The sequence below is a fragment of the Rhinoderma darwinii genome, chromosome 5, assembly GCF_050947455.1.
Source record: "Rhinoderma darwinii isolate aRhiDar2 chromosome 5, aRhiDar2.hap1, whole genome shotgun sequence".
Classification (NCBI taxonomy): Eukaryota; Metazoa; Chordata; class Amphibia; order Anura; family Rhinodermatidae; genus Rhinoderma; species Rhinoderma darwinii.
Window position 1 is genome coordinate 51,028,238 of NC_134691.1, and position 13,398 is coordinate 51,041,635.

The following is a 13,398-nucleotide window of genomic DNA, read 5'->3' on the forward strand; positions in this document are numbered from 1 at the left end:
GCCATCAATATCTAAATCGGTGGAGGTCCGACTACTGGCAACCCCCAGCCAATCAGCTGTTTTTAACAAGCCGCAACACTCCTATGAGTTTTGCTTTCCCTTAATTACTGTCACTGCTCGTACTGTGAATCGCCGACACACTTGTAGCAGCGGTACACAGTATTACAGTCTTCTCCAATTTACTTGGCTGTAATGCTGTGAACTGCCGTTACAAGTATGTTGGCTATTCGCAGTACCAGCAGGTAAGGAATGAAAGGGAAGCAGCGCTCGTACAAGCACCGCAGCCCTTTCAAAATAGCTGATCAGCGGGAGCGCCAGGAGTTGGACCCAAACTGATCGAGATATTGATTGTCTAAAGAGCGTGTCCCTAAACACGGACATTGTCCAATCAGTGCTGACAGAGTGACTGTGTTGGGACACGCTCTATGACAAGAAGAATATTAAAGAGCAGTTGTCACTAAATTCATACATTTCCAGGAGCAACAACAGAGAAATGGCACAATGCAGAGTTCTAAGCAAAGATGTTCCAGAATTGATATTTCATAGGGAATGCAAGTATTTGCTGAAATGTTAGAAGTTCCTGTTTTAAATTCAAGGGATTTTATTTTAATCGTTTTTTTGCCCCCCCCCCCTCATTTTGTCAACCATAACATTTTTATCTTCAAAACTACGTAGCTTTTTGAGGCCTTGTGTAGATTTTTTAGGGGTAAAATGTTGAGCGTATATATAAATTAATGTACAATTGATATAATTTTTTTACTATGACCATGCATTTTTTTCCTTTTTACTCCGTTCATCGTTTACCTTAGTATAAATGATAGCCTTATTATATGGCTCGTTACGAGGGGATACTGAATATGTGGATTTTATTTTTTATCTTTCTTTAATAAAAGCTTTTATTTAGTCCCATTAAGAGAATTTTACATCAATTTTTTTGTTTACTATATGTTAATTACATTATTACCTGTGCATTGAAAATGCACAGGCATACCAAAGGCATTAATACTGGATAATCCTGGAGGGTCTTTGCTGGGTCCAGGTCTTTCCGTATAAAACCATCAGCCCAAATGACAAATAAAGCCTCATCCCTTTGCCAGCACATGGATCGCTGTGTTTTAGGAGTTAAAAAGCCAGGTTAGTATCGAGGGTAGCTGTCAATCACAGCTGCCCTCCTGCTGGATATCCCACAAGGACAACTTCTATGCCTGTAGGATCATCTTGATCAGGGCCCGATACTGACAGTATAGGGCCACTGTGCAAGAAGATTGTCTGGGCCCCCTCCCTTCAAAAACCACCAAGCTACACAATTCATACTATATACATGTCAGTTACACATCAGACACCTCCTGAACACACACACACACACACACACACACACACACACACACAGGACATTTGTTGTGCACAAGGCACACATTAGACATATACCACATATACTTACTCATTGTACATGTATCCCACTCACACATTACACAGGATACCTGTCACTCACGCATTAAATATATGTTGCAGACACATTACCCACACACTACATACACGCGGCACACGTCACCCACACATTATATACGCCAAACACCTGCCGCACGCATTGTACACCTGCTGTATGCACACCACTCACATATATACATGCCGCACACATGTCACACACACATTATATACATGCAGCATACACATGACACACATCATATGACACGTCACTCACACATTATATACATGGCACTCACACATTATATACATGGCACTCACACATTATATACATGGCACTCACACATTATATACATGGCACGTACACATTATATACATGGCACATACATGTCACTCACACATTATATACACGCAACAAACATGTCACTCACACATTATATACATGGCAGATACATGTAACTCATATTATATACATGGCACATACATGTCACTCACACATTATATACATGGCACATACATTTCACTCTCACAATATATACATGCAGTATACATGGCACTCACACATTATATACATGTCACTCACACATTATATACATGCAGTATACATGGCACTCACACATTATATACATGGCACTCACACATTATATAAATGCTGCATACACGTCATTCACACATTATATACATGTCACTCACACATTATATACATGGCACGTCACTCACACATTATATACATGCAGCATACATGTCATTCACACATTATATACATGCTGTATATACGTGACTCACACATTATATAAATGCTGCATACATGTGACTCACACCTTATATACATGCCACATACATTTCACTCACTCACTCACACATTATATTATATTACATTAAAAACTGTCAGAAACTAAGCCAAACAAGAGGTTGTATAAGGAAGACAATAGTGTCAAACATGTCTCGCTAGATGCAAACCATTTATCATACATTGTGACCTCAAGACATGGGTCAAGGGTATTGGTGTTGGTACGGAGTGAAACGTCCCACAGTGAGTGTGTGTGAATATATGTATGTATGTGTGTATGTGTGTATGTATGTATGTATGTATGTATGTGTATATGCATGTATGTGTGTGTGTATGTGTATATGCATGTGTGTGTGCGTGTGTGTGCGTGCGTGTGTATGTATGTATGTATGTGTGTGTATGTGTATATGCGTGTGCGTGCGTGTATGTATGTGTGTGTGTGTATGTATGTATGTATGTATGTATGTATGTATGTATGTGTGTATGTATGTGTGTATGTATGTGTGTATGTGTAGGCGGGCATATACTCACAGCCTATAGTCATCCCATTTACAGTGTGAACCACTTTGATAAAGTTGGTGCATTATCTGACTGCCTTGTCTTAATTCACACTGTCTAAAAGTTAGACAGTATTAGTAAATCTGCCCCAATATATACAGTACATGCCACATACTAACATTATGTGCATGACACACATCGCTCACACTCTGTACATGACGGACACTTCACTCATACATTAGATACTTTCCAAACACTCATCTATCAAAGTGCATATTTCTCTCATACACATTTCACTCAAACTCCCATCACCCAAACACTTCAATAACATTGCAATAATACTGTAATTACCCGCTTGTTTTTTGCAGGAAAGACATTCTAACCCTCATTTGCATCACATTCGGCCCATGGCACCGTTTCTGCCCACCAACCCTGTTAAGCACCACCCATTTATCCACTAAGCCACGCTCTAATCCCCATGGCTACAAGGAAAACTTTAAAACTTTTACCTACCAGCTTAGCAGTACTGCCATAGATAATTGTGAGAAGTTACTGCTCTCTGGCTGGGGTGGACCCTCCTCTCTGGGCCCCTGTGCAGCAGCTGAACCTGCTGCCTAGGCGTTATGTCTGACCCTAATCCTGATATATATGTATGTCAGAATGTAGGAATTATCTCCCGCTTATGATGCAAATATTTGGTATGATGTGCAGGAAGGGGTTAAGTTTGGGCTCAACAGCAAAAAAAATTGAGCATGAAAATTGCAGTCGCGGCATAACTTCAATAGTTTTCCAGACCATGTCCGAAATTTTGAGACGGTCACAATTGTGCAATTGAAGTCAAAGAAGCCTTTTTACTATGATTCACAAGCAATTCCATACCACCGTGGACCCCTAACCAAAAAAATTATAACTATACAAAATTATAACAGGAGATGGTGCAATAACATTTAACTTTGATCTTTCTTCCCTTATACTTTTCTATGTCCATCCAATAATCCTGAAAAACTGATAAACAGGCACCTATCATGTACCATTGATGCCAGATTAAAGGAATCTTACTGATCGTCAAAAATATCAACATATTTGGAGATATCAAAGGAAAAGAAGAAGGGTTATTAGAAGCTGCAATGACTTAATACTGTACCAATACGGGCAATAGGAGAACATGTCGCATAAGTGAAATGTTAGCTATATAATGTATGAATAGCTGCCGGGACGGAATTCAGCACCTTCCAAATCCAGAACTAATACACACATGAAATACACTCATGTGAATGGGAAAAAAAAGACATTTGACAGCCATAAACCATCCCCTTGTGTTACCTGCTCCTGTAATGGTCAATGTTGAAGCTTTCAATCTTGCACTTGACTTTCGTGTAGACATCCTGGACATCCACGGAAGCATTGAGGTCTTCCAGCTCGCTGACAACACAGAGCTCTGCGGAACACAATGTTCAGGTTAGACAATGAAGGAGCTGGTGACAGACGGGGGTAACGTGTGACGTGCTACTGTAACATGAAGAGTCATACTTGTGCCTTTACACGTAGGGTCAGAAGCAAAAAGCTTTACGGTAATTTTGGGTAACATCCACTGCATCCACAGACTGACTCGGCCACTTGACACCCCAATGTTACTTGTTGTTTGCTCTAGGGTAATAGAGTCGGAAAATGGGGATTCTGCAGCTTGTAAGGAATCACCCTGTAGAAAAAAAGAAGCAATTGTATAATAGTGTATATAACGTTACAGGCCCAAAGACAATTGGTATAAGCCATATCTAAAATGTGAGTAGCTTGGATGGTAATTGAATGGTAGTGAATTAAAGAATAGGGATCCTCCAAGCCGACAGTTTCTTTTCCATTTTATTATAGAACCGGAGAACAGGAAAGGATAACAAAACTTAAAGAGGCTCTGTCACCAGATTTTGCAACCCCTATCTGCTATTGCAGCAGATAGGCGCTGCAATGTAGATTACAGTAACGTTTTTATTTTTAAAAAACGAGCCTTTTTGGCCAAGTTATGACCATTTTTGTAGTTATGCAAATGAGGCTTGCAAAAGTCCAAGTGGGTGTGTTTAAAAGTAAAAGTCCAAGTGGGCGTGTATTATGTGCCTACATCGGGGCGTTTTTAATACTTTTACTAGCTAGGCGCTCTGAAGAGAAGTATCATCCACTTCTCTTCAGAATGCCCAGCTTCTGGCAGTGCAGATCTGTGACGTCACTCACAGGTCCTGCATCGTGTCGGCCACATCGGCACCAGAGGCTACAGTTGATTCTGCAGCAGCATCGGCGTTAGCAGGTAAGTCGCTACTTACCTGCAAACGCTGATGCTGCTGCAGAATCAACTGTAGCCTCTGGTGCCGATGTGGCCGACACGATGCAGGACCTGTGAGTGACGTCACAGATCTGCACTGCCAAAAGCTGGGCGTTCTGAAGAGAAGTGGATGATACTTCTCTTCAGAGCGCCTAGCTAGTAAAAGTATTAAAAACGCCCCGATGTACGCACATAATACACGCCCACTTGGACTTTTACTTTTAAACACACCCACTTGGACTTTTGCAAGCCTCATTTGCATAACTACAAAAATGGTCATAACTTGGCCAAAAATGCTCGTTTTTTAAAAATAAAAACGTTACTCTTATCTACATTGCAGCGCCTATCTGCTGCAATAGCAGATAGGGGTTGCAAAATCTGGTGACAGAGCCTCTTTAAAGGAGTTTTCCCATAAGAGACATTTATGATATATCCACAGGATATATCCACCACTGGGACCCTCACCTATCTCCAGCACGGGGCCCCATAAACTCAGTGTTGCGGCTGAATGAGGTGAATTCAACCATAAAAAAGGTTCTATTTGGTCGTGAGTTACGAAGACAGCGTAACTTGCGGAGCTACGCGGTTTCCCTAACTCCCATAGTAGTGAATGGCAGTTACAGAAGCAGCGTAGCATGCAAGCTACTCCGTTTCCGTAACTACCATTAAGTTCTATGGAGCTTACGGAAAAAGCGTAGCTTAGCGAGTTACGCTGTTTACGCAACTCACGAACAAATAGAACCTTTTTTATGGTCGCAATTCACCTCATTCAGCCGTATGGATGTATTCCTCCATTGTGTTTACGAATTCACGGTGTGGTAAAAATGACATGTTAACTTTATTCTGCGGGTCAATATGATTACGGCGATACCAAATTTATATTGTTTTTTTTGAGATGTACTACTCTTGTAACAAAAACCACATTGTTTTGAGTTGCCATATTCTGAGAGCCATAACAAAGAAACAGTGTGGGGGCGAGCGGTCGTTTTTATTGGTACCAGTTTGGGGAACATACAATCTTTTTGTTGACTTTTTATTCCATATTTTGTGTCGTTAAGCTGACCCAAAAACAGCAATTCTGGCGTCTTAATTTATTTATTTTTTACGGTGTTGACCGGGTGGGCTATACAAAGTTGTATTATAATTGTTTGTACTTTTACGGATGCAGCGATACCAATTATGTTTCCTTTTTTACATTACTTTAGGGAGAAAATGGGAAAAAGTTTTTAATAATTGCCCAGCCCTAAGGATGCGTGAATGCGCGTTCCCCGCTGTACTATCCATTTGAGCTAGTCAAAGAGAGGGAGGAGCCTAATGCACGCTGCTTAGAGCGTGCCAGTCATTTTGGGACATGTAGTCTCAGCATGAAGCGGAGTAAACAAGCATGCTCCAAACAATGAAAACAATAGTATCGGTAATTCCCCATTTTTATTCATACAAATATTCTTATGTTGGTTACACTAGAGGAAATTTTTTTTTGGGGCGGGGTGTGAACTTGGAAAACCCCTTTAACTCATATCGCGGAGTTTAATGGTATCCCCCACAAATAAATTCCTATTCCGCTGAAATTGTAATTCATTTTATGCTTTTCCATAAATTGCAGCATCATACATTTTTTTTTTTTTACTTCTTTGCATTTCCTCCTTGTCAGGTTTGTAGAATTTTGCTGATATTTGCTGATGGTACATTAAATGAAAAACTAAAATGTAATTCTATTTCTCTACGTCTTCATACAAATCCTATAGAAAGAGCTGATGGATAACTGTAACCTTCACCTAGATTATGTATATACTATAGACACCTGGTTAGAAACTAAAACAACCTTGTATTTACCTAAGTCATTCAGCCTAATTATCTAGTTCTAAATTGTGTATACTAAGCCGACACTTGGAGTATAAAAAACACTACAATGTATTTACTGATGTCACTCAGGGTGATAAACTGGATTGTGATGCAGCACTATTGTAGCTGTATTCCTACCTCTACCCCCTGACCACATGAAGTGCTATAATATTCACATGGCAGCACGGGTGGTCTGCCGAAACGCTCGCACCAGACTGGTAAGCGCTGTATACTTTTAAAGCAATTACAATGTTAAAGACTGGAATAAACATACTTAAAAGATGCCACTTGGAAAAGTTCAACATAAAAGACAAAGGAGTGGGAACTATTAACTAGTTGAGTGTCAGTAAAGCAGAAAAGGTCACAGGCAATTGTAACAGCGGAGATCATAAATCATTAGTTATGTTATTGCTAAGCAGCTTCTGAAACTGTACTGCCCGCAATTAAGAGAAATGTCATTAAAATAGTGGTCATTTTCTTTGTATGCAAAAACATATCTGATATCATTGGAATCTGTCTGGAAATGGATCTGCTGAGAAAAAAAATAATTTCATTTATATGTTGTATTTAAGGTTTAATAGACTCTTGGAAGGTACGGATTCTCCTTGAGGAGATTTCCTTGATTTAATAGAAATCTTTTTTTAGCCTAGTTTTTAGTTTATTGCGCTACGGCTTTGAACTTTATTTTTATAGTTTTTCCTGGGTTGGACGCCGTTCATCACAGCTCCCAAATGGGGTCGTCACCCAGCTTTCCTTGACTCTAATACGGTAAACAATTTTTTTCATAACCTTGCATTATTTGGCGAATTTACCCATTGATTTAGATATTCTAGACAACGAGATATTCCACATATTCGATCTTGCTCGTCTCTCCTTTCCTTACTTTCCCACACCTTCTCACGCCAAGTCCTAAGATAAACAATTCCATTCTTTCACCGATCCTTTGCAAATTGGTCCAAATACAAAGTTTATTTTCTTAGCCAAAATTTATCTTTGAGCATCAGGAAGAACTAAACACATAAGGTCTTCATCCTTGGCCCGCCTCAAGGCCCCAAGATGATCGCAGCTCTTGGCCACACTGGTGCTATATCTTATCAAAATAACTCCAGCTTCTTGTTCAATCACCAAGTGTCCCAGAGGACTAAACACTTCTACCACTGTTTAGGCCTATATAAACAGTAACAAGTGGTGTGTTGTAGTCTGAATTACCTTTGCTCTCTAGCTCCTAATCTGAGCGTGGTAAGAGAAAAAAACAAAATGATTAACTCTTTTCATGCTTTCATCTAAGAGAACTACCCTGAAAATGTCCCCCCTCCTCCAACATACCCCCCACACGCCACCCAGACTGAAATGAATGCAGGAAGCTATGGAACTCTCCCATAAGCACACACAGGAGTTCAATGCTCACCATAAACTTGTCAGCGAGAAAAGAATTACTCACGGCTCAAAATATAAATCATCTATGGATATTGTAAGCAAATGCCTCCTTTTCCAATTTAATGTAAACAAGTGGTCAGATGGATTCCCTGCCCCCTACTTCAAGACCAAAAAAATCATTTAAAAGTTCACTACACTTGAAAGAAGACTTTGAAAAATAATCAGTGAGTTTCCAAGCCCGCAGAACAGAAGATGCCTTCTATGCAAAACATACAAAGTTCAAAAATTCATAAATATGGCCTGGAGAAACTTAGTTCTGTTTGACAGCGTTCAAGGCTTTAAAAGCAAATTGGAGGAATACACATATGCGGATGTACTGTACGTGTTTGTATGGCCTTTACAATCCATGTGGGCAATTTAGAGAAGGCCCCAAGTCTTGCTGGTCACACAAACATTTTAACTGGTGTTACAGAAGATGTCCTTTAGTTTTAATCTCCAGCAGACAAATCAAAAAGTTTGAAATATTTATTCTGAGATACCACCAACAAAGACTGATAAACTGTTCAAGGCCTAATCATAAATTATCATGGCAACAAAACACTCAATCTAAAATAAAATAAGCAGAAACAACACGAAGACAAAGATACTTCGTACTAAATAATAAAAAAAAACGCAAAAAACAATAAAAAATAAATATGCAAACTTTTTTTTTAAATTCTCAAGAGTGAAATATTTATTGTAAGACGAGCACACCAGTGAAAAAGGTTTTAAATAACAGTAGGTATAAAACATTAGAAAATATCCCCCTGCTATCACTTACATTGGTATGTATTTTAGTCATTTAGTCATTAATAATGTATTATTATATTTTAATTCATTATAGTTACCATCAAAAAATATTACAGAAAAGTGGTAAATCAAAGCTTTCAGCAATTTGAAGACTTAAAATGTTCTATATGCCATTGCAATGTCATTATTTTGGTGGGAATGGTCTTCTTCTTAACACAAATGACAAAAAAAAAAATGAAATACTAGATCTAAGAAAAGGCTCAAAAGTGCTGCGCCCACAAGACGCAGTTTAATTGCGAGTTTATCGTGACTCAAGTTGCAAGTCACCTTGACCCCATTGCAGAAAAAAAAAAACGGAATTATTTATGCACACAAGGCTTCGTATTGCAATTTTTACTGCTGTAGAGATAAAGCCTTCGAGTACCCGATGCGTAAACTCCCAATGCGGGTCAACAGAAAAAATATATATATTGAAAATGACAACGATCATTTGACATTTGACATGTCCATTAAGGGGGGGGTTTAAGACCCAGGAAATCCCTCACAGAATACCTGTACGCAATCTGTATGGCTGACACTCATGACATTCATGGTATGTTGTGTTTTAGACGCTGGCTACATCCGAGAGATAATAAGCTGGGGGGGGGGGGGGGTACGGGTTGCTTTCTGAGCTGGTGAATATACTGATTATTATGATATTTCATGCCCCCTACCTCTAATGCTGGAGATACGTTTTGTTTGTATGTCTTGTCTGTCCCTTTCTCCTTTTCTTATTTATGATTTTTTGTTTGTCTAGTCTGGTAATGGGATTTGGTTTTGCTCAGTGAATTACTTTCGTGAATATTTTTATATTTCGAACATTTTTTTATGCGGGAATTGCCTAATTGCAATTTGGATATATGAAAGTGATTGCCTTTGTTGCACTGCTTTTATAATGTTATATATGATATGTTGTGTTTCTTACTGCAAAAATTGTGTCTTGAAAATAAAGAATTTATAAAAAAGAAAATGACAACAATCTATCTTTTAATTAGATAATCAATATGAGAAATTTGGTACTGTATGCCATGTCACTTCTTTAACTGTTCTTTGAATGTTCCATTAGGGCCCTCCGTCGCAGATCCGGAAGAAATTGTCAGTAACAATAGCGCAGCATGCTTTGCTATTGTTCCCGGTAAGAACACGCACACACTGACAGAACCCAATAAAGTCAACCGCCGGTGGTGTCCGTGGTGCAACGGAACGGTCATGTGCTCCATTTACATGGTTCAATGACTGGAAGGTGTGGGGATAAACAATCATTAATATGATCGTTTGTCCCCATACATTTGAATCTTGTTGGCAGCACATCGCCCCATGTAAACCACCGTTTTTCGTACAGCATAAATGATCTGATCAGCTGATAAACAAACGTTTGCTCCTTTGTCAGCTGATCACTGCCCTGTTTACCCGATCATTGGCCCGTGTAATACCTTTTCTCTAAAAATTCAATTAAACTTATTCCAACCTAAAAAGGAAAAAGGGCCCACGATGAAATCAAATAAACAAAAACAAAATCCCCGTCATTCCCTGTATCTAGTAACCCTGAATCATCTGTTAAAATGGATATAGTCTGAACACATTTAATAGATTTACGTGATATAAGATGGTGTTTCTGTAGTCTATGCTGGAACCTAAAGCTCTATCGTGGGTGACTCATTAGTAAAACTATAATAAAAAAAATGACATTCATTCCATAAAATAGGTCCTACTACAGAATTACAAAACGTCATTCTGTAATTCACATAGACGCTGTATATTAAAACAACATGTTCACATTAAAGAAAATAGGAGTTATAATGGTCTGTTCTCCCTCCCAGCATTTTCTACATATTTAGAGACGAGACAAAAAACAGAACAAAAATGTGAGCTAAATGGGGGTGAAAATTAACACAAGAGGGAAGAAAAAAGGAGAAGCCTACGAGCCGCACATGGTGTTGACACAGGCTGGCTCCTTTCATGTTTTTAATGCTGTCAGTTATCTGAATGCTCAGCATGCATGAATATTGGGTGGCCAGAAGACGGACAAAAAGAAAATAGACTGGGATATATTTACTTTCTGTGAGAATTTTTGGATATTCTGTGTATATACACGTTGAAAGCCCAGTTCTTACTTACAGCAATGTCGCTGTTTTCTTCTTTCACTGGAATAAGTAACAATTCAATATTTTTCATAGAAAGTTATTTTGTTTTGATTTCTTCAGTGAAAGTTTCAGCGCTGGTTATTTGTTAAGAAGCATTGTTAAAGTTTTGCAACTAGCATATGACAGCATGTATCTGATATGATGCAAATTGCTCCTGTTTTAAAAGGGAACCTGTGACGTTGACAATACGTTCCAATCTGCAGTCAGCATGTTATAGAGAAGAGGAGAAGGGAAAATATTCAGAATAATTTGTAATTTATTGATCTAAATCGTTGCACTTTCTATGCTTTGGAGTCCAGTGGGCGGTACTACTCAATGACTGACAACCTTCCCAGTACAGAGATATCAGTCAAACATTGGGTAGCACCTCCCACTGGACATCTAAGCCCAGAATGGGCAGAGGTTTAGATCAATTAATTACAAATGATTCTTATTTTACTTTTTTTAAAAACAACAACTATATCTCACTCTGCTCAGCTTCTAATAGTTTGACACGTTTTTTGACGCGGATACATCAGAAAACGTCCGAAAATGCCTCCCATTGATCTCAATGGAAGGCGGAGGCGTATTTTTCCCGCGAGCGGAAAAACCGTCTCGCGGGAAAAAGAAGCGACATGCCCTATCTTCGGGCGTTTACATCTCTGACGTTCCATTGACATCAATGGGAGGCAGAGAAAGCGTATTTCGCTGCGTTTTTGCCCCTGTGCATTCACAATTTTCTAAACGCTTTGACGTCTGAAATGTTTGCATAGTTAGATATGGTCACAACATTGCTTCGACTATTTTCTCAGTGTACAAACAGGTTTAGCTATAAGTAGGATCATAAATCGCTATTGTTGCCTAATTTTCCAACCAGCAGACAAAAATATAACAATACCACCAAAAAGGCCATACTTACTAGGTAGGTGGGTGGGTGAAAACCCGTTCCCATCAGGACGCAGACGGGTCAAAGAATGCTGCAGAAGGAGTGTGCATTAAATAGTGATAGCCCCTCCCACTAGTCTAGAGGGGAGTGGCAAACTAAGTGCTCAAAGGTGTGCAATAAATGAGTGTCAGTGTAGTGCTAGGGTGTGAATGGATGGTAAAAAATAAATATGTATGTATGAAAGTGTCAGAACTGTGTAATAATGTAATAAAAATAAATAAATAAATAAATAAATGTGATGAATAGGGGTCAGTGCTGTGAATAGTACATGGGGTGTCAGTACTATGTGTAATACGTGGAGGGAAAATATAACAATATCAAACTGGTAAGCAGGATGTTAGATTTTGAAAAAAAAGCTCCAGAAGTAAAGTGAATTTTAAAAGGACAAAAAGCAGTGACCATACAAACGCAAAACATCTAAAAGATTCTGTTTTTAAAGGCTATGTCTAATTTGCAACCAATATTTTTCTATAGCTCCAATGCATCTAAAATAAAGCAATAAAGAAACTTTGGAAATAGTTTGAATAAAAATCTCCTACCATTTGTTACCTAAAGCTCTTATGTAACCCTGTGTCTCCATGGTAACAGACTACAAACCCTGTGTAGTCTGTTCCTGCAGTCATACTCCCCTTCTACCTGTCCTTTATTATTTACTAACTTTCCAATTGTAGGTTACCAAGGGGTATGGGATAGATGAGGGGCTAAACTATAACTGCATGATCAGACTACTCAAGGTTAGATTTGAGTCATTTATTTGCAAAGTTGGACATGGGCTTTAATTTTATACCCACAGAAAAAAACTGTTAACTTTCCGTCAATTACCATTCCACTTTCAGACTAATACCTTAAGGTCATAGCTAGAGATGAGCGAACCGGGACAACCGAAACCGGTTTCGGTCCGAACATCATGAAAAGTTCGGTTCGCAGCGAATCCGAACTTCACCGGGTTCGGCCGAACACGTTTTGACCGAACACGGCTTATGAGTCACTGATTTTCTGGTACGCGACGTCAGGAGATAGTCACTGTCCAGGGTGCTGAAAGAGTTAAGCGATCGGCAGTAACTGTTTCAGCACCCTGGACAGTGACTTCCGATCACAATATACATCAACTTGTAAAAAAAAATAGAAGTTCCTACTTACCGATAACTCCGTGCTTCTTCCTCCAGTCCGACCTCTCGGGATGACGATTCAGTCCAAGTGACCGCTGCAGCCAATCACAGGCTGCAGCCAATCACAGGCCAATCCCAGGCTGCAGCGG

The 13,398-nt window shown here is 39.2% G+C and overlaps 1 protein-coding gene across 1 annotated transcript in view; it reads right to left on the reverse strand.

Moving 5' to 3' along the window:
* Nucleotides 1–13,398, reverse strand: part of VPS13B (vacuolar protein sorting 13 homolog B) — an 886,671-nt gene that overhangs the window by 332,806 nt on the left and 540,467 nt on the right. Inside the window, exons 26-27 of the mRNA XM_075825953.1 lie at nt 4,244–4,412; nt 4,037–4,151 (exon numbers count right to left, since the gene is read on the reverse strand). Of these exons, the coding sequence (XP_075682068.1) occupies nt 4,037–4,151; nt 4,244–4,412 (284 nt within the window). The remainder of the gene's footprint in view (nt 1–4,036; nt 4,152–4,243; nt 4,413–13,398) is intronic.